The sequence below is a fragment of the Rhinopithecus roxellana genome, chromosome 19 (genome assembly GCF_007565055.1).
Source record: "Rhinopithecus roxellana isolate Shanxi Qingling chromosome 19, ASM756505v1, whole genome shotgun sequence".
In the NCBI taxonomy this organism is placed as follows: Eukaryota; Metazoa; Chordata; class Mammalia; order Primates; family Cercopithecidae; genus Rhinopithecus; species Rhinopithecus roxellana.
The window spans coordinates 40,985,499-41,010,229 of NC_044567.1; the positions used below are offsets into that span (position 1 = coordinate 40,985,499).

A 24,731-nucleotide genomic window follows, 5' to 3' on the forward strand; every position below is an offset into this window, starting at 1 on the left:
CCTTCCTGCCCCAAACACCATGGCTTATTCTAAAAGCATTGGTCACAATCCATCCCACCGATAAGGAAAGAGGCTCAGAGAGGTGAAGTGGCTTACCCAAGCACACACAGCACACAAGTACAGAGGCCTTGGTCTGGAACCCAGGGCCCTGCTTGCCTGTGCACAGCCACTTCCACCAGGACAAGGAGCCCCAGGCCAGGCCCTTCAGGGGCTCTTCTGCAGAGGAGGCAGGACACAGGCCCTGGGGTGGGCGTGTGCCAGCCACCGGGGTGTGAGGGGCAAGGCTGGCTCTCCTGGAGCCCATGCTGCCCTTGGCCCTGGAGGACAAGGTCCCCATGAGAGGTGCGTGGCTCAGGTCAGATGCTGTGCAAGGGGCCGAGACCCAGCTCAGATCCAGATTCAAACAGTCCAATGTCTGTGGCCAGAGTAGGGGTAGGGGTGGGGCTTGGGACAGCTAGGACCACCAGAGGGGCCCCTCCCTGCGGCCTGACCTTGGCCAGATCCTAAAGGACCACTCCAGTCCTGGTGTGTCTTCTGATGCTGAGTGCCATAGGAGAGGGGACGCAGGACCGGCTGGGGTCTCAGAGGCTCCAAAGGCCAGGCCCATCCGATTCTTGGAGTGTCTCCCTCCCAGCCTCCAGGCAGGGTGGGGGCCTGGGAAAGGGACACAGAGGCCCACAAGTGAACAGGAAAATCTATTTGGATCCGACTTGAATTATTAAGTGGTTCAAGAATATTCTTAGCTCTGGGAAGGCTGTGGTCTGTAGAGACGGACTTTACCATGGCCCTATTTTTAAAGTTCTGTGGGTAGGAGTGGAGACGCCACTGCACTTAGAGCCCCCAGCACGCCCCTCTGCCTGCTGCCAGGGAGTAGGGTGGGGACCGGGCAGGGGGGCACATGCCAACCCTGCAGACCCCCACCCTGCAGGGGAAGGGCGTGTGACGCAGGGACGGGAAGTTGGGGTTCCCCCACGTACCAGGTGCCCAGGTTCACCCCTGCCCAGCCCCTGGCCCGTGAACCTGCTCCCCCAATTCTAGCCCCCCTTGACCCGCACACCCTGTTTCCCCTGCTTCAGTCCCCTGCACTCTACTCCCCCAAACCTGCCCCCCTCCCCCAGAGCAGCCTTGGGGAAAGGGGCTGGGCCAGCTCAGGGCTGCCACTGTACATCCCCAAGGTGGGCTGGCGTCTCAGCAAGCTACTTTTGACTGAAGGAAAAAGAATCAAGCTTTTCAAGAATTCAAGTTAGTTTTATTCAAATGTCTTACTGAGAATCCTAGACCCAGGCCCCAGCCCGGGGGGCAGCCTTAGAGAGGTCCTGTCTGACTGCCCGGCTCAGTGTCCCAGCCCACTGCTTGGATGTGGGGGCCGGGGCTCAGGACCTGCACAGTCAAATCCATCCAGCTGGCTCTGAAGTTACATGACAGCAGAATCACACCAAGGCTTGGGCGTAACAGCACTTCTGGTTACAGATTACAGACGCATAATCGCTAACCTCGGCCAACATTTTCTCATGTGCAGGAAAAGCCAAGGACCAGGGTCCTTCATCTTTTAAGGAATACAGTGACTCAGGCAAAAGACGCGGGACCATATGTTCTTTCCTGTTTTGTTTTCAAAGCGTCCCTCTGGAGAGCCGCAGTGTCACCGAGTCAGGGCCCACAGAAATGAGCACACACTTAGGGTTGCTGCTGACATGCCCTGCCTCTCCTCACGTGGTTCATGTGGCCATCAGCCGGGGCTGAGGACCCCTGGCACGCACCTGCACCCCAAATGGACTACAGATGCCACTTCCATTTCAACTCTCACCCCTTTAGGGTTCAGAGCTCCACACCCACTTAACCCCAAGCCAGTGGCAAAGCTTCCTGAGAGGCCCGGAACCACCAGCCATGAGTTCCACACCACCTCCGCTATCCTCCTGAGACCCTGCTCCCCCAAAGACAGGCCTTACTGAGGACTTGGTGGGGTGCTAGTCAGGAACTGCCCAGTCTTTGGGGAGGAGGAGGCGCTGGCTGTCTGTGTGGGGAGAGCCTGGGAAAGGCATGCAGGTGGATGTGGTTGGAGCCCTGACTCTCTGAATCTTGGGCTTAGGTGAGTCCTCAGCAGGTGCCCTGCACTCCCGGTCCCCTTTCCCAGCCAGGTCACTGCTCAGCATCTGCATGGTCAAGGAGGACTCCCCCAAAACCATGCACAGCCAGACGGCCCAAGCTAAAAGAAGATGCCAGTGACTAAAAGCAGGAGTGAAGGCAGGGATGTTCTCAGAGACCTCACACACATCAAGAACAACAGTATGCCAACAGATTAGATAACATGGACGAAATGGAAAAATTCCTAGAAACACACAAGCTAGCAACTGACTCAAGAATAGACAATCCGAACAATCTATAACAAATACACAGACTGACTCAGAATCAAACCTCTCCCAAAGACCCAAGACCAGATAGGCTCACTGGCAAATTCTACCAAAGGTTCTAACAAGAATTAACACCAATCTCTCTCTTCCAAAAAAACAGAGGAGGGAACACTTCTTAACCCAATCTATGAGGCTAATATTATCCTGATATCAAAACCAGAGGAAGACATAAGAAAACGCCAGAGCAATATCCCTTATAAATACAGATGTAAAAATCCGCACCAAAACACAAGTAAATCACATTCAGCAGCAGAGTCAATGGATTATACACCATGACCGAGTTGGATGTATTCCAGAAACGGAAACTGGCTCAACATGTGAAAATCAATCAATGTAACACCTCACACTAACAGAAGAATACAGGATCTTTTCAACAGAGGCCAGAAAAGCATTTGACAAAATCCAGTACCCTTTAAGGATAAAAACACCTAACGAATTAGAACTAGAAGGGAACGTCTTCAGCTGGATAAAGAGCATCCTTGAAAATCTAACAGTTCACATCATATATAGTGGTGAAAGACTGCAAATTTTTCCTTAAGATCAGGAACAAGACAAAGATATGTGCTCTCACCACTGTGTTCAACAAAGTGCTAGAGGTTCCAGCCAGAGCAATTAGGTAAGAAAAAGAAAGAAAAGGCATTCAGTTTGGAAAGCAGCAAGTAAAAATAGGCCGGGCACGGTGGCTTATGCCTGTAATCTCAGCACTTTTGGAGGCCGAGGTAGGAAGAAAGCTTGAGCCCAGGAGTTGGAGACCAGCCTGGGTAACATGGTGAGACCCTGTCTTCACAAAAGAAATCTTAAAAAATTAGGCCTGGTTTGGGGGCTAACACCTGTAATCTCACCACTTTGGGAGGCTGAGGTGGGTGGATCACGAGGTCAGGAGATTGAGACCATCCTGGCTAACATAGTGAAACCCTGTCTCTACTGAAAAAAAAAAAAAAAATACAAAAAATTAACTGGGCATGGGGGCGGGCACCTGTAGTCTCAGCTACTCAGGAGGCTGAGGCAGGAGAATGGCGTGAACCTGAGAGGTGGAGCTTGCAGTAAGCCGAGATCGCGCCACTGCACTCCAGCCTGGGCGACAGAGCAAGACTCCATCTCAAAAAAACAGAATTAGCCAGGCATGGTGGTGCATGCTTGTAGTCCCGGCTACTTTGGAGGCTGAGCCAGGAGGATTGCTTGAGCCCACGAGGTCGAGGCTGCAGTGAGCCGTGATCACACCCCTGCACTCCAGCCTTGGCAACAGAGCAATATCCTGTCTCAACAACAACAAAGCAAAATGGTCTGGGACAACTGGCTACTCAGAGGTACGACATGGGACCTGCTCCTTCACACCATACACAAATTCAAGTCAAAATGGATCAAAGACGTAAAGGTAAGCACTAAAACTATACCTGTCTTAGAAGGAAATATAGGTGTAAATCTTCATGGCCTTGAATTAGTCAATGGCTTCTTAAATATAACATCAAAAGCATAAGCAACAAAATAGATAATGGACTTCATCACATTTAAAAACTTTCATGCATCAAAGGACACTATCAAGAAAATAATGACAATCCACAGGAGAAAGTATTTGTAAACTACAGAGGTGATCAATATCTAGGATTCAGAACATATAAAGAACTTCTGCAACTCAAGAAGACGACAGCCCAATTTTAAAAATGGGCAAAGGATGCTTTGCTCATGAGGATATACAAATGGTGACTAAGACATGAGAAGGCGCTCATCATCGTGAGCCATTAGGAAATGCAAATCAGGCGCACGATGAAATATTACATTTTTATTTTATTTTATTTTTTTTGGAGACAGGGTCTCATTGTCATCCAGGCTGGAATGCAGTGGCGCAATCACGGTTCACTGCAACCTCGACCTCCTGGGCTTCAGTGATTCTCCCACCTCAACCTCCCGAGTAGCTGTGATTATAGCAGTGCATCACCATGCCTGGTTCATTTTTTAGTTTTCTGTAGAGATGAGGTCTCACTATGTTGCCCAGCCTGGTCTCAAACCTCAAACTCCTGGGCTTAAGTGATCCTCCTGCCACAGCCTTCCAAAGTGCTGGGATTACAGGCATGAACCACTGTACCCAGCCGAAATGCCAGCTTCTACTCCATGGAATGGCTAGAATCTAAGTGGCAGATAATAACAAGTGGTGGCAAGGGTGTGGAGAACCTGGAACCCTTGGGCATTCCTGGTGGGAATGTGAACTGATGGAGCTGCTATGGAAAAGTCTGGCAGTTTCTCAGAAAGTTAAACACAGGGTTACCACATGACCCAGAAATTCTACTCCTAAGTATATGCCCAAGGCAGCTGAATACATGTTTACACAAAAGCTTGTACATCAGTCTTCCCTGAAGCATTATTCACAACAGCTCTGGATAGAAAAAAACCCAAATATCTACCAAGATCAACAAAATGTTTATCCTGATCCATATGATGGAATATGACTCAGCCATAAAGAAGAAGGAGGTTCTGACACCTGGCACGATGCAGGAGCATCTTGAAAACATTATGCCAAGAGAAGGAAGCCAGACAGAAAAGACTACACGGTGATTCCACGTCCGCACAGTGCCCATAGCAGGTCTGTCTCCAGAGACACAGTGATTCCATGTCCGCACGGCGCCCATAGCAGGTCTGTCTCCAGAGACACAGTGATTCCATGTCCGCACGGCGCCCATAGCAGGTCTGTCTCCAGAGACACAGTGATTCCATGTCCGCACGGCGCCCACAGCAGGCCTGTCCTGAGACACACGGTGATTCCATGTCCGCACGGCGCCCACAGCAGGCCTGTCCTGAGACACACGGTGATTCCACGTCCGCACAGCGCCCATAGCAGGTCTGTCTCCAGAGACACACGGTGATTCCACGTCCGCACGGCGCCCATAGCAGGCCTGTCCTGAGACACACGGTGATTCCACGTCCGCACAGCGCCCATAGCAGGTCTGTCTCCAGAGACACAGTGATTCCATGTCCGCACGGCGCCCACAGCAGGCCTGTCCTGAGACACACGGTGATTCCACGTCCGCACAGCGCCCACAGCAGGTCTGTCTCCAGAGACACAGTGATTCCATGTCCGCACGGCGCCCACAGCAGGTCTGTCTCCAGAGACACAGTGATTCCATGTCCGCACGGCGCCCACAGCAGGCCTGTCTCCTGAGACACACGGTGATTCCACGTCCGCACAGCGCCCACAGCAGGTCTGTCCTGAGACACACGGTGATTCCACGTCCGCACAGCGCCCACAGCAGGTCTGTCCTGAAACACACGGTGATTCCACTCCTGCACAGCGCTCACAGCAGGTCTGTCTCCAGAGACACAGTGATTCCATGTCCGCACAGCGCCCACAGCAGGCCTGTCCAGAGACACACGGTGATTCCACGTCCGCACAGCGCCCACAGCAGGCCTGTCCTGAGACATGGTGATTCCATGTCTGCATGGCTGCAATGGAGAGTGACTGCTAATGGGCATGGGTTTCCCTTTGGGGTAAAAAACCGTTCTGGAACTAAACAGTAACGATGGTTGCACATGATTGTGAATATACCAAAAGCCAATGAGTTGTAGTGGAAATGGTGACTTTCATCTCAAAACAAACATAAACGACTCACATAAAAATTGTCTGCAAACTTACCTCCAGGCTCTGGCCTGCTCCTCCTTGCAAGGGGAGGGGAAAATGGGAGCACCCCCTGGCCAGGCCCTCAGCCGGGGAGGCCCACCTGGCACCCCTGGTCCTTGAGGAACCAACGGTTTGAAGCAGAGCCTGACCTCCAGTCCCAGAGGAGCCCAGAGCCATCTCTGCCCACTCTCACACAGGTGGGTCATTGGGTTGAAGCTGTGGCTCTTTGTGCAAAGCCTACCACGTGCCAGGCAGTTGTGGGCATTTCTTCTGAGTCCCTCGGCCCCCTGGGAAGCTCCCCTGTTGGAGTGAAGCCTCAGGGCGCAGGAGGCGTGGTCCTGTCTGGCTCCAGATGAAGGGGGCAGCCAGGCCTCCCTTGGAAGACCTGAGTTCTGATGGCTTGGGATGATGTGAGGAGTTGCCAGCCCAGGTGGGAGCCTGGTAGATGAGACCGCCCTGACCTGGCTTCATCCTCTCATCACGGGTTGGCACAGCATGGCAGACTGACGGCCTTGTGGGCCTCACCTCTCCAAACCAGCAGCCTTCCCTCATCAAGGACTCACTATGTGCCCAGGCTCCCTGCTGAGCCCCCTACACACTTCACCTGGTGGAATGTCCCCCACCACGTGGGCCGGTATTGTCCCTTGTGGGACAGGGTTGGAGCTTTGCTCAAAGCTGGCCTGGAAGAGACAGTGGGATCTCAGCCAGTTCTGCCCAGCTTCCATGCTGTGCTTCCAATTCCTCTTAATTCCCTGCCACCTGTGGTCCTGGCGCTCCGGATAGGGGAAGCTCTAGAAGTAAGGAGGGAATGCCAGTGAGTGTGGAGAGGGGAGCAGCATTTGTTTGGGGCACGGGGTGCTGAGCCTCCCAAGGGTCCTACTGGCTTGGGACACACACATGGCATCCTGGACGCCAGGCTCTGCATGTGTCTGTGGGGGTGGAGCCCTTTGACTCAGGAGGTAGGTGGAATGAGGCACCAGCTGGGTGCCACGTTTCCCTTTCCCGCGAGTGCCCTCGGGGAAGTGGAATGGGAGCGAGCAGAAACCTGGGTACTGCTGGGCCACCTGCAGTCAGCAGCTCCCCTGCCTGGATCCCCACCGCGCCCCCCATGACTCCGTCTCCCATGACTCCACTTGGGGCAAGGCCCCCCATCGCCAGCATCGGCTCTGTCGACTCTTTGCCTGAGGAGCCCCGTTTTTCCAAGGACCATGCAGTGGTCTCACCTATGCCTCAGTGGGCCTGGGGGCCAGCATGAGGGTCCCCAGAGCAATGCCTAAGCCCTGGACTCATGGGCAACAACGTAGGACCTCGGATTCCGTCCCCCAACCCGGGCGGCGTGCCCTGGGACCACGGCTGTGCTTGGGTGGTGTTACCCCCGGGAGAACCCTGCCCGGCCTGCTGGTGCCGGTGACATTCAGAGACTTTAGGGGGACACCTCTGGAGGCTGTCCACGGCCCTGCTCTCCCTCCCATCCAGACAGGACTCCACGGGGGTGCTGGGAGGCAGATCCTTGCCAAAGATGCTAGGTGGGCAGACGCCCTCCCCTCCGACCACTGATGCCTTGTTCCTGGGCCCAGCCTGGTGCTGGACTCCACACCCCATGCCTCATTTATCAGGAATGTACTGAGTGTCCACCGCTGGGCAAGAGACCTCACACGTATCCCCACCTTTAAACCCCAACGCTTCTGAAGCAGGTGTTCACGTTCCCGGTGAGGAAACAGGTTCCAGGTGGACATGGCTGCGGCTCTCAGCTTATCAGGTGCTGCCCTGGACTCTCCCAAGGGGACCTTCAGCACCCACCAGACAGGCACATCTAGACCGGTCTGGACCCCACGCGTGGCTGTCCCTGGGGCCCACATGGCTCCACGGCTGACACCTCTCAACTTGAGCTAGAGGTAGACAGGGTCCACACAACCTCAAAGCCAGCCTCGCCCGCTGTCAACTCCACCCCCTCCCACCTCAAGGACTCTCTGGGGGCACTCTCCCCACACTGGCCCGAGTTCCAAGGACCTTCCTGTCTGTCTCCCTTCCCAAGGCAGGTGGAAAGGGAGGGCCGTGAGCCGTCCCCATCCACTAGCTGCTGCCCCTTTCGGTGCGAAGGGCAGAGATCCCTCTGCCATGGTGAGGGGAGCCTCGGTCCACTGGTGGGGTCAACGAAAGCTAGATCCCCGACAGGCCCAAGTGCCTAGGGCTGGGTGAGGCCAGTCCGGGTCCACTGACGCCCTGAGGCATGGAGGGCCGGAGGGGCCGTGCTGGGGCTCCCTCTCGCCCCACACTGCTCATCTGGTCTGGCCAGCATTGCTGACAGACGGCAGCCAGAACAGTCCACCTAGTTCCCGTGCTCTCCTGTGCCCCCCGTGACTTCAGGCACAACACCAAGGTGCCCGCAGAGCCCCTCGGCATCTGTGCCTCCCAGCCCCACTTGTCTTCGAGTGGGTCTACTTCTTACAGAAATTTCTAGACTACAGTCTGCTCCATCAAGGAAGGGCAGCTCCACAGCCTGGGCCTCTTTTCCGGAGCCTCCGTCCCTGCAGCCCAGCCCTCCAAAGCAGCTTTCGAGTGAGAGCAGGTGGGTGGGGCTGGCACTTCCAGGCCCTGAGTGCTGCTGCCTGTACACCTGTCCTCTCAACTGTGCACCTGTCCCAGGCCCAGGCTCGCACTGCTCCTCAGGAACACCAGGACAGCACCGTCTTGGAGGGGCATGGAGGGGTGCCAGAGACCCGCCCTCCCTGGATTCTTGTCCCAAGCTGTCAAATCATGATCACCGGCCCCTTCTTGTAGAGCTCAGGTGAATGGCAGGAAAGGATTCCAGGAACGTCTTCATGCTCTGTGGCAGATTCCAGCATCCTCAGGGAGCCTGGGGTCTGGAGGTCAGCCGGCATGTCAAGGGCTGGGGGGTGCTCGGGAGGCGCCCAGGGGCTGGGGCTGGGCTGCAGGTGGGCCGTCCCCTTTGCCCCCACTCCTCAGCTGGCACCTCTAGCCCGCACCAAGAGAAGAGGAAGTGGCCAGTCAGGGGCCCAGGGCTGCTTTCCCACAGTGGAGACAATTTTGAGGCTGTGCCTCTGGGGCAAGGCAGGCAGGGACAGAGGACAGTGATCAACTCTCAGAGCCTGTGGGGAACGGGGCCACCCCCTGATCCTAGCCCCGCCGGGCGCAGAACCTGGCACCCAACCCCTCAGGCACCAGTGACGCCCTGTCTGGCCTCCCACCCCGCAGCCCAGACTGTCCCTGTGTGCTGCCCCCACCCTCAGCCCCCTCCAGGCTGAGACAAGGCTCTCTGCTCCCTCTTCCCAGGGCAGGCTGGAGGATGGCCAGGACTGGGGTCAGGGGTCATGGCAGGCAGTGGGCAGGTGCTAAAGCCCAGCTACCCCAGCTAGGACCCCTCCCATGCCAGGGTAGAGTATGGCTGGGGCTGGGGACCTGCTTTAAAAATGAACCCTGATTCTGCGAGTAAACCTTAGGGTAAAGAGATCAACGGAAATAAATAATCAAACAAACAATTAAGTAAAATTAAAACAACCTGAGAAGAAAAAAAAAAGAGCAAGCAAGTCCTATCTATTGAAAGGGGCGGGCAACGCAGAGGCTGCAGGGCTCGTGCAGGCTGTAGCTGAGTCCCCTTTGTGGGCTCCAGGAAAGCGTCTCGCGCACTCTCAGGGTCTGGCACTTTCCCCCATAGAGATCTGTCCTCTGAGCACCGTGACCACAGCTGAGCAGCCGATGAACGGGCGAAGAGGGGCTGTGGTCACCTCTACCCCACCTGGCAGTGGGCTGTGCTGCGGCATCCCCCAGGGGCGGTGCGGTCAGCCTGTCTTTGGGGACTGGGTGCTGTACCTGCGGCTGAGGTGAGGTTCCCCTAAGTCCCTAGACCACCCCCAGGGGTGGTCAGTGTCCTGAGGCCAGAACGAGGTGGCCAGCGGCCTTCATGTCTTCATGGTGCCCAGTTCCACCCTACTGCCAGTCCTTGCCCTCCTGCTCCTGGGAGCCTGGCCTTGGGGCTGTCCTGGGGCCTGGGCTGTGGTCCTGTGGGGGCCGGCCCTCACCTGAGGACTCTCCAGAGTCTCCCCTGGGGCATGCCACTGGCCTCTGCGTCAGGCTCCTGGTGATGACATTGAGAAAGGGACAGCATCAGACGCTAGCACCCACCTGACACTCCCTCACACCACAGATGGGGTCTGGAAACTGCGGCTGGCCTGGACACTCAGGGCCTGCTACAGCCCAGGGCATTGGGCTGGGTAGGAAATGCTGCTCAGACAGAGCTTGCATTCAAGCTGGCCGGTCCCCAACTCTGGGAGAGCTTGGGGGTCCCTGCCACCTGCTTCTTCAGTTCTCAAAGCAGCCTAGGGAGGCCTGGGCACAGTCCCTGGCTTAGAGGGAAAATGAGCACAGAGGAACCGCAGTCCTTCAGTAACTAATCGTGGGCGAGGGCATGGCGAATCCCAGGCCTGGGGCCTCTTGCGGTCTTTGCCCAGGGAGTGGGGGTGTCTTCTCAGCCTGGAGGCTCAGAGGCAGGGCCTGGAATCCAAACTGCCCACTCCAAGAGGAGAAGAAGTGGCCAGACTGAATTTGGCTTTACTCCTTATCAGTGCTCAGTGTCCCAGCTTCCTCATCTGTAAAGTGGGGTCACAGTACCTCTCTCACAGCAAGGTTGCTAGCAGGATCCAATCATCTGCAATAGTTTTAAGACAAAGCCTTGCACTGTTAGCTGTGACTGTGCCAGGCACACTGTCACTCTAACAAGAACCAGCGGGACAAGAATTACAGAGCTGATCTCGATGATGAGGAAGCTGAGGCTTAAGGAGTGCAACCACCACAGCTGGCTATGCAGGGCTGGGTCATGTCTGACTCCGAGGCCACACCTTTTCTGCAGTACCCACATCCTGGTACCTCACAGGCTAAGTGGACTGAGGAAGGCTGAGGATAGTCCCAGGACTTTGGGTGGAAGCAGTGGTGTTTCTGGAGAGTTCCCACGAGAATAGGAGTCCACCCCACTCCACTCTCCTCCCTCTCTGAAGACCTTTCCTGTGGCTCCTGCATGCCCTGGCCCTGCACTGTCTGTCCTGAGCCACAATATTGCAACAGGGAGAGGCTGAGCCACCCGAAACAGCCTATGCAGGTGTCTGTGAAATGCCCCTTTAGTGCCCCAGCCTCCTCTGGTGCTCACCTCGGTGTGGGTGGCCTGGGGAGTCCCAGCGACTTGCGGATGTGCTCTCGGGAGCAGATGTCAGCCTGGAGGAGACAGACGTGCTGCTGGGTGCTGAGCTGGCCTGTGGACCAGTTTCCCACCAGGAGCTGCTGGTGGCAATGCCTCCCTCCCCCACAGAAGCCCATTCAGGACACACAGGTCACAGCCAGCTTTTCAGGCTCAGGAGCAGCGGCCCTGTTGGCGTGTGTGTGACAGGCATGCCTGGAACTTTGGGGTCAAAGTCCTGCAATGGCAGCTCTCACGCCGAGCTGGGCAGTCCCTGACGGGCCTGAGTAGCTGGTGAGCGGACAGGCTGAGCGAGCGGGTCCTGGTCTCCTCCCCACCAGTGGCAGTTGGAGCTGCTCAGCCTTCACTGGTTTCCAGCCTGTGCTTCCCTGCAGGCTGTGTGCAAGCCGAGGCTTCCCTGCTAACACTTGCTTCTCTGGGGACTCCCAGCCCTGCTGCTCTGTCCCCTCCCTGACGAGATCAGCAGTAACCCCTGTCCCGCCTCCAGAATCACCAGGATAAAAGAGGGCGGTGGGCCACAGGGTGGGATGACAGCAGACCCCAGCAGGGTCTCACAGCAAGGTTGCCAGCAGGATCTAGCAACCTGAACAGGGCTAAGGTCTGAGTGGGAACCCCTGGGGGCATGGGGGGTCTGGCCCTGGGTAGTCCCCCTGATCCCAGCTCAGATGGGCTTAGATTAGCTTCAGGGCTGCACGACTCATGGAAAGCAAGGGCTAATCCCCCAGCCTGCTCCTGCTTCTATTCATGAGGGAAGAGGGGCAGCGGTAGGCGGGGCCAGCACCTCTCACCTTCCCCTGGAGCGGCCCAGCCTGGCCTGGCAGGAGAGCCTGGACCTGGCAACCAGGAGCACAGCAGCGCCTGTGACCATGGGGCCATCAAGACGGCTCGGGGAGGAGCCAGGGGGAGAGCAGACCAACACTAACCCTGTCTGTGCTCTCCCAGAACCTTCTGGAACAGAGTCAGGAGGGGAACCTGTTGAGAGGTGAGTGACCTCAGGAAGAAAATGGACCCAGAGACAGAGCCAGCCCTGCAGGACTCGACCGTCGGCCCACGCCCAGCAGTGAGAAGCTGCGGGCTCCTGGTGCGGAACAGCTGCATATCCCATCTGATTGCAGCTTTCCTTCCTCTGGAGGGTGGGCCCAGGATGTGGCAGGCTCTTCGCCAGTGCTAGACACAGATCCTTGTTCTGTTTCTAGATGCTCAAGGTACTCACAGGCCAGGTGTCCCCTCCCTTGCAAGGACAGGCCACTGTCCTACTCTGGGGCGTGCTGAGGTGGAAAAAGGCCTAGGAGCTCCAGGAACTGTGCTGTCTGCGGCAGCACGACCTAAAGTTCCTGGGGCTGAAGGCCTGGGAGATGGTTTCTTGGGTTCTCTCTTGGAAGACCACACGGCTGAGCTGGAATGGAGGAAGAAAGGCCTCTTTCCTGGGGGCTGGCTGGGGACACAGCTCACAGGCTTAGAGTCCACACACCTGTGCCTTGAGCAAAGCCCTGCAAGGCTGCGGAGCCCGCTCTCAGATGCCACCACTAGGCACGGCTCCCAGGGTGAGGGCCATTGTGGTATGCGGGCTGCTGCTGCCCCCTGGAGGCCACACTGCGCGCCAGCAGCCAGAAGGCACCGGCCCCATGGTGGTGGCCTGGGGGTTTTCCACTGGTGCTGCCGCTGCCCCAGCACAGGCTGCGGGGCAAGCAGTGGGGGTAAGATGGGGAAGTGGCAGACACCAGGGAGGCTCCGGAGCTGGGCTGCTGGAAGCAGCACGGCTGGTGCAGACCCGCGTCCCTACCTCCACCCCACAGCCTCCACAGCACGCACAGCGGCCACCTAAAAAGGCCAACCTGCGGGCATCCCGCTGCCAACTCAGCCATCCAAGTCCCTGCGGGTGACGTCTGAGACCCTGGAGCACCCCAAGATGCTCACGGGCTCCCACCCACTCTGTACTTCACTGCCCTGGCTCCAGCCACACCTTCCTGCTGAGTTTCTTTTTGTTTTTTTTTTTTTAAGTTTTATTGAGATAAGGTCTTGCTCTGTCACCCAGGCTGGAGCTCAGTGGCCCAATCAGGGCACACTGCAGCCTCGACCTCCTGGGCTGAGGTGATCCTCCCGCCTCAGCCTCCTGAGTAGCCGAGACCATAGGCGTGTACCACCACACTTGGTTAATTTGTTTTTACATGTTTTTGTAGAGACGGGGTCTCACTATGTTGCCTAGGGTGCCCTCAAACTCCTGGGCTCAAGTGATCCTCCCACCTCTGTCTCCAAAAGTGTTGGGGTTACAGGTGTGAGCCACCCTCCGGGCACCCCGTTTCTTGAGCACATCAAACTCCTTCCTGCCCAGGGCAGCCCTTCCCCTAGCAGGTCTCTTCTAAGACTGACTTTTCTTGAACCCTCACTCTGTGGGCTTCTCTGGGACAGCATCCACCCATGTCTTGTGGTCCCCTGGTCCTATCGAGGCTGGCTGTGGGCATCTCGTGCCAGCTGTCTCTCCCTTGGTCCGCAGGCTGAGTCCTTTCTCAGCTGAGCTGACCGTTTCAGCAGAGTTCTCCCCCGTCCTGGGGGACCGAACAGCAGTTCTGGTGCCGGGTTCTGGGCATACCCAAGGCTCCAGACCAGTATCTCTGGGGCCTGCACAGCTTTCCTGTAGAAGCCTCCTGGCTCAAGTTCAGCTGCTCCCTCTGGGACCTGAGGGGCTGGCTGGGAATTGGCAGGACACCTCACCACCGGAGCTAACATCACTGATTCTCCAAGCTGGCCTGTATCTGGGTGCAGGAGGCTCAGAGAGGCTGGGAGGCTGAGTGCATGGGGCACAGGGCCTGGGGATGAACTCTGGGGAGCCCTGCACCCTCCGGTCTATTGTTCTGACTGCAGGGCCCAGAGCGGGCCAACCAAGCTCTCCAGCAAGGTGTCTGTGACCTGTCCTTGGCCCAGGAACCCCTGTCCTCATGTCACTGCATTCTGACCCCAGCTGAGCTGCTGGGGAGCCCTGAACAGCAGGTGGTAGGAAGCAGAGGCGCCTGTGCTGCCTCCCCGCACCCCCGGCCCACCCACCTGGCGCACGGGCTCTGGGATCCGGAACTTGCAGCAGCAGCAAGTCAGGCGCACAGCTGCCTCCAGGCTCATCTTGTGGCCCACGGAGACGTAGAGGGGCCTGGTGCTGTGGTCGTGGCTCCTCAGGGCCTGTGACAAGGAAGGTGAGGGCTGTCCTGTGGGCCGGGCCACTGGGACCAGGGTCAGGACAGCCTCAGCGGCTGGAGCTCTGACAAAATGTCCTGGGGGCAGGAGGGAAGCTGAAGGGGGCAGTGCTCTCAGGGGCCAGCGCCTGCCCATCCTAGGGCACCTTCCTACTGCTTGTCCCTGGGGCAGGGTGGGCTCCCTCAGCGCAGCTGGAGGAAATAAATACATATATCACACCCCGGGCTCAGTCAGAGGCAGGAGGATGGACGGACGGGCAGGCGGGGGGTTGATGTGTTGTGAGTGCACACGTGTCTGCATGCACCTGTGTCTGCCTGCAAAAGATCCCCTACCCCGGGGCTTTGGAGGGGCTCAGGGTCCTGGCCACTCACCATTCCCAGGACAGTCCCAGAGTCTCCCAACAGAGGGAACGAGTCTCCTCGAGTCTGCAGGAGTCGGATCTGGAAAATGGGAGAAAAAAAATGGGGAAAAAATCCTCTTTTCTTGATGAAGGGCTGAAGGCAAGTTTCTTTATTTTATTTTTTGAGACGGAGTCACGCACTGTTGCCCAGGCTGGAGTACAGTGGCGCGATCTTCGCTCACTGCAAGCTCTGCCCCCTGGGTTCAAGCGATTCTCCTGCCTCAGCCTCCCGAGTAGCTGGGACTACAGGTGCCCGACACCACGCCCGACTAATTTTTTGTATTTTTAATAGAGACGGGGTTTCACCGTGTTCGCCAGGATGGTCTCGATCCCCTGACCTCGTGATCCACCCACCTCGGCCTCCCAAAGTGCTTGGATTACAGGCGTGAGCCACCGTGACAGGCCCAAGTCTCTTTATTTTAAAAACCCAGTCACTGGGCCAGGACAGGGAAGGGGACTGATTTTGGAGGTGAGCCACGGCCCAGGCAAAGCTGCACCACCTGAGATGACACTGAGCGTGCAGGCGGTGACGTGGTCTCACCCGAGCTGAGAGTGCTGCCCAAAAGACCCTGTCCAAACCTGATGACGCGGCTTAGAACAAGGGCAGCAATCTGCCCAGGGCCGCTGTGCCACGCTGGCAGCCACACAGGTGCCACCGCTGCCCAGTGACCGGTGCTGAGCCTGCTTCCTTCCTGTGGCTTGTCTCCTGCTTTGGGTACATCTGACTCAGCTCAACAGGCTGGTATATCTGGAGGCAGTGGACTGGCTCATTGAGTGGGTCTAAGGTCCCCATCAACTCAACAGATTTTTATTAAGCAACTGCTCCATGCAGGCACCTGAGAGCTGGGAGGAATGAGAGATGCAGTCTGTGTTCAGAGTCTGCCATCCAGTCAAACAGCTGGGGGTGTCACCAGCTCCCTCCACTGCGAGGGTCTCACTCCCAGTGCCAACATGGGGTCCCAGAGGAGGAAGGTACAGGGGAAGGTGGGGTAGGAAGAGTGTGGGTGGCAGCTCCAGGCAGGCCTTGGTGGGAGGGGGGCCTGGAGGCTGGTGTACCTGAGCACACAGGGGAGGAGACGGGGGCTGGGGCGAGGTGGGGTGGGAAAAGCACCAAGTGCGCCCGGGACAGCCTGGAAGCTCATCCTGTCCCCAGTAACTGGGGGACTCAGCCCTACGTGGTGTGCCACGGTGGCTCAGAGGCGAGGGGGACCAGAGAGGCAGGTACCCCCAAGAGGCGGAAGAGGAGCTGAGAGCGCCCTCAGCTGAGACAGGCAAGGCAGTGCCCAGAGGAAAGCAGGTCTTCCTTATTCCAGGGCACAAGCCAGGGACGAGGAGGGCAGCGTCAGCAGGCAAGGGCTGGTCCAGAAGCGTCCTCGTGCCCAGGGCCACTGCAGCCCCTGCCACTGAGCTGCCCGGCATGGCCTGCAGCAGGCCCCTCCTCACCTTCTCCTTGTGCAGGGCGTTGTTCTCCAGCCCATCCACCTGCAGAAGTTTCTTGGCCACCCCAACGCAAGGCAGGTCTGTAAGGACGCCAAGGTGGCAGGCCACCCCAAAACCTGCCAGGGAGAAAGGAGGGTGGGGTTGGGGAGGTGGGGCTAGGGCCTGGCACAGGGATTCAGGATAAGCCAGAGTCTCACCAAAAGCTTCCCTAAGTGAGCAGAGGTCTGTGGATGGGCAGAGGGCTGGGGAAACCAGACCTAAGTCCCAAGCTGACCTGGGCCAAGGCTCCCTGTGCCCGATTTCCTGGGTGCGAGGCCAGGGAGGAAGCCTCCTTCCCTCTGACATGGTCAGTACCAGTGCCAGCACCTCACTGGTGTGCTGGGATACTGCAGCCCAGCTCTCCGGTCATCTCCTGAACCTCCCGGCCTCCTCTTCCCTCGACAGTGGCCTGCCAGTGCTGGCACAAGGTCTCCGGTCATTTCCTGTGCCTCCCAGCCTCCTCTTCCCTCGATGGTAGCCTGCCAGCACTGATACTAGCATGTGGGTCGGCACATGACCACCCTTTGGCTCTGCACCCATATGCGAGGGCAGCAGCCCGGGCCCAATCACACTTGCTGGCCAGGAAGGTCCAACGTCACCCCTCCTGGGCCCTCTCTGGGTGCTGCTGTGCCGCCTTCAGCTCTGTATGTGGGGGGTAAAAGAGCCCATCTTCCTTGGCTGGGCACGGTGGCTCACGCCTGTAATCCCAACACTTTGGGAGGCCGAGGCAGGTGGATCATGAGGTCAGGAGATCGAGACCATCCTGGCTAACATGTGAAAAACCCCGTCTATCCTAAAAACACACAAAAAATTAGCTGGGTGTGGTGGCGGGCGCCTGTAGTCCCAGTTACCGGGAGGCTGAGGCAGGAGAACGGCATGAACCTGGGAGGCGGAGCTTGCAGTGAGCCAAGATCACATCACTGCACTCCAGCCTGGGTGACAGAGTGAGACTCTGTCTCAAAAAGAAAAAAAGGGCCCATCTCCGTCAGTCGTGCTCCCTAGGCCAAGGTTCCCGGCATCAGTGGGGGCCTGGGTGCACCTGTCTAGCTGTGGATAAGGGCCTGATGGGCCATGCAGTGTGGGTGGCTGGCAGGGAGGGTGGCTGGCAGGGAAGGCCACGCTGAGCCCGGGCCCTGGGACATCTTTTGGTGATCAGGTCAGAACTGGATAGTGGCACCTGGAGATGAGCCAGCGCAGGGCACTGTAGGGAAGGCAGGGGCGGGCAGGAAACAGGTGAGGGGTGAAGCAAAGACAGTCCTTTTCTGGCAGGTTGGAGGAGGGGGGCAGAGCACACTGTGAGTCCCTGTTGCGCCCAGAAAGGAGCCGCTGGAGGGACTGGCGGCAGAGGCCGAGGGCCGGCGTTTTGTGTGAGGGGTGACAGAGGCATCCTCTCCCCCATCTCTTCCCCACAGTGCCCTCCCGGGACCTCCGAGAGCAGGATTACCTCGGTGGTGGAGCACCCCGTTTCCATCCACAAGAAGGACCTGTGGAGCCATGGGGAGAGTCGCAGTCAGCTGAGCTGGCCCTCGGCCCTCAGGACAGGGCCATCCCTGAGGCAAGAAGGGGGCACTGTCTCTGGGGTCCAGCTTTTTAGAAACCCTCATTCCTCTCTTCCAGGAAGCTCACGAATCTCTCCCTGCCACTGTGGTGGTGCCGACCTGCAACCGCCTTCCCTCCCCCAGGGGGAAGGAGGGATCTTTCTCTTGTCCTAGGGATGAGCCACCTGCCTGGGGCATGAGGCCCGGCTCCTTCTCCCGCAGCTGCTGCACCAGCTCCAGCAAGAAGGGCACCTCTCGGAAGGCCAGGAAGCCCGACACGTAGGGGGCTGTGAGGCTGACCATGCGGCTCTCCTCGTACACCACCTGCCACCAGGCACACAGCTCAGTGGGCAGCACAGCCCTCGGCCACCTGCCCCGCCGCCACTCCCTCCATGCTGCACCCCCGCCACCCCACTCTTCATCCTTCCCTCTCCCTTACCTCACCCTCATGGCTCCCCTTCCCTGCCTCACCTATGAGACAATGGGTTTGGAATAAAGAACTAGACGATGCACCCTGCAAATTGGTGGTGGGCAGTACCCCCTGTGACCTGGTCTGTAGCAGCAGCCTCCTGGGACCTGGTCCATATGAGAACCCCCCACCCTGGACCTGGTCAACTGGAGGAGCCCCTCCCACCCCCAGGACCTGGTCCATATGAGGAGCCCCAACTCCCAGACCTGGTGTGTTACAGTAGGAGCCCTGGGACATGGTCTGTAGGAGGATTCCTTGGTCCATATGAGCAGAGGAGCCCCCTGGAACCTGGTCCATATGAGAAATCCTGTCCCAAGACCTGGTCCATAGGAGGAGCCCCCTGGAACCTGGTCCATATAAGAAATCCCGTCCCGAGACCTGGTCCATAGGAGGAGCCCCTCCAACCCCGGACCTGGTCTGTAGGAGGATTCCCTGGGATCTGGTCTATACGAGGAGCCTCTGGGACCTGGTCTGTAGGAGGATTCCCTGGGATCTGGTCTATACGAGGAGCCTCTGGGACCTGGTCTGTAGGAGGATTCCCTGGGATCTGGTCCTTAGGAGCCCCCTGGGACCTAGTCTCCATCAGAAGCAAGGCTAAGGTTGCTGGCTGCATCACCTCTGCCTGCCCCTTGCTTTCCTGGTGTCTCCTCCTTTGTGTATTGAAGCGGACGCCCCGCCCCACCCCTCCATGGCTTGTTGGAGGCTTAAAGAAGACACAGTGTTGGCCAAGAGTGGTGGCTCACACCTGTAATCCCAGCACTTTGGGAGGCCGAGGCAGATGGATCACCTGAGGTTGGGAGTTCAAGACCCACCTGACCAACTTGGAGTAGACCCCCATGTCTACTAAAAACACAAAATTAGTCGGGTGCGGTGGCACATGCCTGTAATCCCAGCTACTCGGGAGGCTAAGGCAGGAGAATTGCTTGAACCCAGGAGGCAGAGGCTGTAGTTTAGAGCACAACATGGCAGGCCTGAGTCTCCTAACCTTGTTTTCCTTAGTCACACTAGCCTTAATGTGGAGACGCGTTTCCCACTATATCACATTCTCCAGACCTGTCTACCTTCCTGCAATTTTGTTCCTGAATCCCCCAAATCTCTTGGTGACAGCTTTCAAATCACAGCTTCCACTCCTCATTTGTGGCTGGATCAATAATTAAGCACATCAAAGAAAACGGAGTGCTCTGTATTAGCACGAGGGTTGGGGCTCGTTCTCTCAACATCTTTATCAACGACTCAATGGGGAAACTGATCAAATCTGCCCATGACCCAAAGTGGGAAGGGTACATTCTGATAACAGAATTTGGCTGGATCACTGACATCCCCACAGAGCAAAGTCATTTTGCACAGTGACACGTGGAATTAAAGTGTGGCCTGAGTTCCCACAGCAGGCGGGGCCTGCTTATGTCTCAATCTCTCCCATAATGCTATAACTCAGGCGACGTTATGGGGTGACTATGATTTGTAATCAATACAATAATGACACTGCGGCTGGGGAGGAGAATGTCATTCAGGACAGGCCTGCTGATGTCTTCTGAGCTGAGCTGTCAGAATCACGGGGATGTATGGTACACACACACAAACAGCATGCGCACGTGCGAGAGAGAATATTCCAGAGCAGCAACAGCTGCATGTAAGTAGAAGAAATACAGCTGTCCGACGCATCCTTTTTCAGTTTTGGGGGATGTATGTACATTTTCAAGTTAAAAACCTGGGAAAAGAAAAACCACTGTATGATTAGTGTGGGGGGCAGGTCTGGATGACCAGCAATCTCAACATAAGCCAGTGACCTGGTGCCCCTCAAAAGCTACCAGTGTTTCCAGCTGCACCGACGGAAATGGCAGTGCAGTGGAAGGTCTAGGAACTTGGGTAGACCACATCCGAGTTCCTGCGTTTGATTCTGAGTGCCAGACGGAAAGATGGACCCTGTGAACGGAGGGCATGACCAGAGGGCCACTAGCCAGTGAAGAAGCTGGACGTCATCACAGCCTCTTGGGACCATGTGGTCAAGGAGCATGCAGCTGTTTCCAGCAGCGGAAGGGCTGACAAACAGAAGGCAGGGAAGAACTGTTCTGCTTTGCTACCTGAAGGCAGAACTGATCGATGGGAGTCACAGACAAGCAGGGGTCAGCTCCCTGCAGAGCCCGCGGAGCAGCACACACTAGCCATCACTCAGCGTCTGGCATGGAACAGGCTCCGCCGGGAGGCCTGTGGAGCAGCACACACCAGCCATGGCTCAGAGTCTGGCACAGAACGGGCTCCACCATCGTTTGTCAGGGATGCTAAGGACAGTGTTCTTCATGGTGGGAAAAACAGGCCAGTGGTTCTCCAACCCAGCTCTGCTTCAGAATCACAAGAAAGCTTATTTTAAAAAGCAGATTCCCAGGCCATACTCTGGGAGAGTTTTTCCCCCAGTAAGTGGGGTAGGGCTCTGGAATCTGTTTTTTTTTTTTTTTAGATGGAGTCTTCCTCTGTCACTCTGGCCGGAGTGCAGTGCCGCAATCTCGGCTCACTGCAAGCTCCGCCTCCCGGGTTCATGCTATTCTCCTGCCTCAGCCTCCTGAGTGGCTGGGACTACAGGCGCCCGCCACCACGCCCGGCTAATTTGTTTGTATTTTTAGTAGAGACGGGGTTTCACCGTGTTAACCAGGATGGTCTCGATCTCCTGACCTTGTGATCCGCCTGCCTCAGTCTCCCAAAGTGCTGGGATTACAGGCCTGAGTGACTGCACTCGGCCTTTTTTTTTTTTTTCCAACAGCTTTACTGAGATACAATTGACATACCATAAAGTTCACTTGTTTAAAACATACAATGAAATGGTTTTGGTGTTTACAGAGTTGTGCAATATTACTATAATCTAACTTTAGAACATTTTCCTTAACCCCTAAATAAACCCACACCCATCAGCAGTCACTTCCCATCCATCCTACCCCAAGTTCAAGGCCCAGGGATCCACTCTCTGTCTTTGTGGATGTGCCTATGGAATCTGTTTCTCAACACACTTCCGGGTGATTCTGCTTCTGCAGGTCCAGGGTTGGGCATTCAGGAACCAGTGGACCAGACTGTTCCAAGATCCCTTCCTAGTCTAAGCTTTCATAGCCGGAACAATGAATACTGACCAAGTAGCAGGTGCTTTGCTTGGTGCTGGGGTTATAAAAGAAACATGGTACAGCCCCACCCTTGAGAACCTACAGTCAGTGGGAAAAACGGAATCATAAATGACTAACTTGAATACAATGTGAGAAGTGCTACGATAGCATGGGCATTAAAAAGAGGCTCAGGATGCAGATAAAAGGGTGATTCATTCACAGCCAGGGAAAGTTGGAGGGGGAAGGGAATGCTGTGTTAATTGCTTTCCATGCATTTCATGTATGGCTCATCACAATTCTGTGGGCTGGATAGTAATACCACCATCATGTTTAAGTCAGAAAAGAGGAGACAGAGGCCTAGAGGGCAAAGTGGGGAGTGGCAGAGCTGGGTGTGAGCATGAGCAGTCAGGACCCTAAGACTGTGCCCCCACTCCCAATGCTAGCCTACAAAATGGCCAGGGGACCCCTTAGAGTACTTGTTTTTTGGGAAAATCGGTCTGCTGGCAGTATGGAAAATGAACCACTGAGGAGGAACACTTGAGCCAGGGCACCCATGCAAATGCTGCTCAGGAACCCACGGGAGTGACAGTGGCACAGCCAGGGAAGAAGCAGAGGAGAAACAGACAAGGGGATAGATTCCAGCGCCATTTAAGAGGCAGGAAACAAGGGAGCTAGTGTGCAACTGGACGTGAGAGGAAGGGAGGGACCCAGCAGGACACAGATCTCCACCTTGGGCAACTGAGGGTGTGGTGTCCAGGTCACTGAGATGAGGAACCCAAGATAACAATCAGACTTGGAGATAAAGCTCAGGAACTGATTCTTAACAGTCACAGAATTCCTTTAATTTTTGCCGTTTTTTCCCCTTCCCAAACTCCCCAGACTATTTTTTTTTTTTTTTTTTTTTTTTTGAGACGGAGTTTCGCTCTTGCTGCCCAGGCTGGAGTGCAATGGCATGATCTCGGGTCACCGCAACCTTCGCCTCCCCGGTTCAAGCGATTCTCCCGCCTCAGCCTCCCGAGTAGCTGGGATTAGAGGCGTGCGCCACCACGCCCGGCTAATTTTGTATTTTTAGTAGAGACGCGGTTTCTCCATGTTGGTCAGGCTGGTCTCGAACTCCCGACCTCAGGTGATTCGCCCGTCTCGGCCTCCCAAAGTGCTGGGATTACAGGTGTGAGCCACCGAGCCCGGCCAACTCCCCAGACTATTAATGACATCCTACAAAACGAGAAGCCGGGTTCTAGGCTTGCACTGCTCCCTGTCCCAGAGACCCCAGGCCCGAACCCATCGAGGGGCCCGCCTCGAGCTCGGCGTCCTCCCAGGTTACCTCGAGCTCAGGGTAGCTGAGCACCACCAGGGAGGCACAAGCGCGGACACTGTCCCCTTTCACGAAGGACACGTCAACGCCCCCGACCCTCCGCAGACCCGAGAAGGCGGGGTCTCGCTGCCACGCCTCGGTGTCCCTGTCTACGACGCGGGCCTTCAGCCGAGCTTGCTCCCTAGGAGGACAGAAGCAGAAGCGTCAAACTTGGTCGGGGCCACACCCCCGACTCTGCCTCCTCCACCCGCGCGGCTGCAGCGGACAGAGCGTCTCTGCCGGGTCTTCTCCCGCTTCAGCGGAAAGCAAGGGACACACCGGCAAAGCCACAGTCCCTAGTAGCCCAGGCGGCGGAGACCCGGCAAAGCGCAGGCCAGGCAAACTGGCAGGAAGCGAGAACCGCGCCCACCCGGCGGACTACAACTCCTGAGGCCCCGCCCCTGCCGCGCCGGAAGCTGGGCCGTGCTTGGGCGACTCGGGCGGCGGCCGCCCTGACTCCACAGCCTGAAGACTACGAGCTCGGAGGGCCCGCGAAGGGCCGCGCGGCCTCGGCCCTCGCCTCCTGCGCGTCGCCCGACAGCATTACCGTTTCCACAGTGACAGCGTTTCCTCCGGCAGCCATCCCGCCGCCTCCTGGGCCATGGTTTCGTCCCGGGCACCCTTCTACACGTCACTTCCGGAGGCGGCTTGCGCAAGCGCCCTCCGCCCTCGTTGCCATGGAGACGCTTGCGCTTTCCCGGGCCGCATTTCCCGCCCGGGTCCTCAGACGCTCCTGGCCGCTGGGTGAGCGCCTGCGTCACGCTCACACACGCTCACGGCTTCAAGTTGCCCCGCGGCGCCACGCGCGATATCGACTCGGACCCGAGAGGCCGTCCGCCCCGTTTTCAGCGGATAGCTGGGGCCAGGTGAGTGACCGCGCGAGGACCCGGGATCCCAGTGACGCCTGTCCCACCTCTGCTGTCCCCGCCGCGAGCGCTGCGCTCTGCACCGCACCTCTGCGCTTGGGAAAGGGTGGTCCAGCACTGCCGGTCCCACTCGGCCCGGTCAGCGTCCGCCTTTGCCGAACCCCGAAGGGATTCACCAGGTCCAGGACGGTCCGGCGGTTGCCTTAGGAGCGCTTACTGGGCGCCTGTCGTTGACGCCCCCCACCTGGACGGCAGCTCAGGGGTGTTCGCAAGCTTTTGAGGGCAGCTGTCGTGTATTTAAATTCCTCACAGCCTAGCGGGCTGAACTCACGGGAGGGCTGCGAGCTTGTACTGGGTTTCATCTGGGTTGGACCTTGCTGGGCAGAAAACTTCCCCTACCAAAGTACGGGCGACCTTGGGGGTCTTGGTTCTTACCTCGTGCTCCTCAATTGAACTAGTGTTGGTTCAGTGCTCTCGCTGTGCCAGGTGTTGTGCGAAGTACTGTGAGGGAGAATATTTATTTATTTGCGGGGAGCCGACTTTAAACCGGTGGTTGGGAAAGGCCCGAGAGGCGATACTGGAGACACCTGAAGGGTGGGTGAAAGAGCGTGGCGGGTGAATGGAACAGCTTTTGCATGAAGGTCCAGGGGTGGGAAGGAGGTTGGCGTATTTGAAGCCCTGAAAGGCAGCCAGTGAAGCTGAGGTGTAGCAATTTAACCCGTGGTTTTATATTCTACTGGGAGGTTTCAGAAGGGTACGTGTGTATGTGTGTGTGTGTATATATATAAACGTCAAAGATGTTAGGTTTTGAAGGGAAGGTGAAGGTTAAAGGATGACGCACGGAGAGTGCGGGCGCGCGGGCGGCTCTGCAGCAACACAGGTATATTGCAGACACCTGTGCGGGGCCAGCTTCACGCCAGAGCCCGGCAGCGATTACAGGCTGGGGTACTCACAGGCCTGCGGGAGGGATCTAGGCGGTATGGCTTGCTGTCCGGGAAGATGTTGATAACGTGTTCCCAGGATGAGGTGGTTCCGGCGGAATGTGGTGTTCCTTGCACTTTGTCCCAGCAGAATGTGTTAAGAGGCAGGCTGTTTCTTGTGGCTCCAACCCCCGTGGAATGTTTCA

At 57.1% G+C, this 24,731-nt stretch overlaps 1 protein-coding gene, 1 long non-coding RNA gene and 1 pseudogene across 9 annotated transcripts in view; 1 reads left to right on the plus strand and 2 right to left on the minus strand.

Moving 5' to 3' along the window:
- Positions 1-1,227: 1,227 nt before the first annotated feature.
- LOC104655004 lies at positions 1,228-2,307 on the minus strand (annotated as a pseudogene). Its single transcript, XR_004055104.1, has one exon. The product of XR_004055104.1 is annotated as an uncharacterized LOC104655004 (transcript).
- Positions 2,308-4,398: 2,091 nt separating this feature from the next.
- On the minus strand, positions 4,399-23,372 carry LOC104654937 (endonuclease V). 7 transcript variants are annotated; one of them, XM_030923796.1, is made up of 10 exons: positions 23,287-23,372; positions 22,710-22,881; positions 18,020-18,154; positions 17,737-17,776; positions 16,257-16,369; positions 14,785-14,853; positions 14,270-14,398; positions 11,180-11,244; positions 10,059-10,114; positions 5,563-5,757 (listed from the first exon to the last, which is right to left on the minus strand). In XM_030923796.1, exons 1-10 carry the CDS (start codon positions 23,340-23,342, stop codon positions 5,696-5,698), a joined length of 897 nt encoding a protein of 298 aa, XP_030779656.1. In that variant the 5' UTR covers positions 23,343-23,372; the 3' UTR covers positions 5,563-5,695. The 7 variants fall into 7 exon arrangements, with proteins under 7 accessions (XP_030779653.1, XP_030779654.1, XP_030779656.1 ...); XM_030923797.1 differs by having other exon boundaries at positions 5,640-6,809; XM_030923799.1 differs by lacking the exon at positions 5,563-5,757 and adding an exon at positions 9,554-9,849.
- Positions 23,368-24,731, plus strand: part of LOC115894881 — a 62,085-nt gene continuing 60,721 nt past the window's right edge. The window contains exon 1 of the long non-coding RNA XR_004055105.1: positions 23,368-23,605. This is a non-coding gene — a long non-coding RNA (uncharacterized LOC115894881). The remainder of the gene's footprint in view (positions 23,606-24,731) is intronic.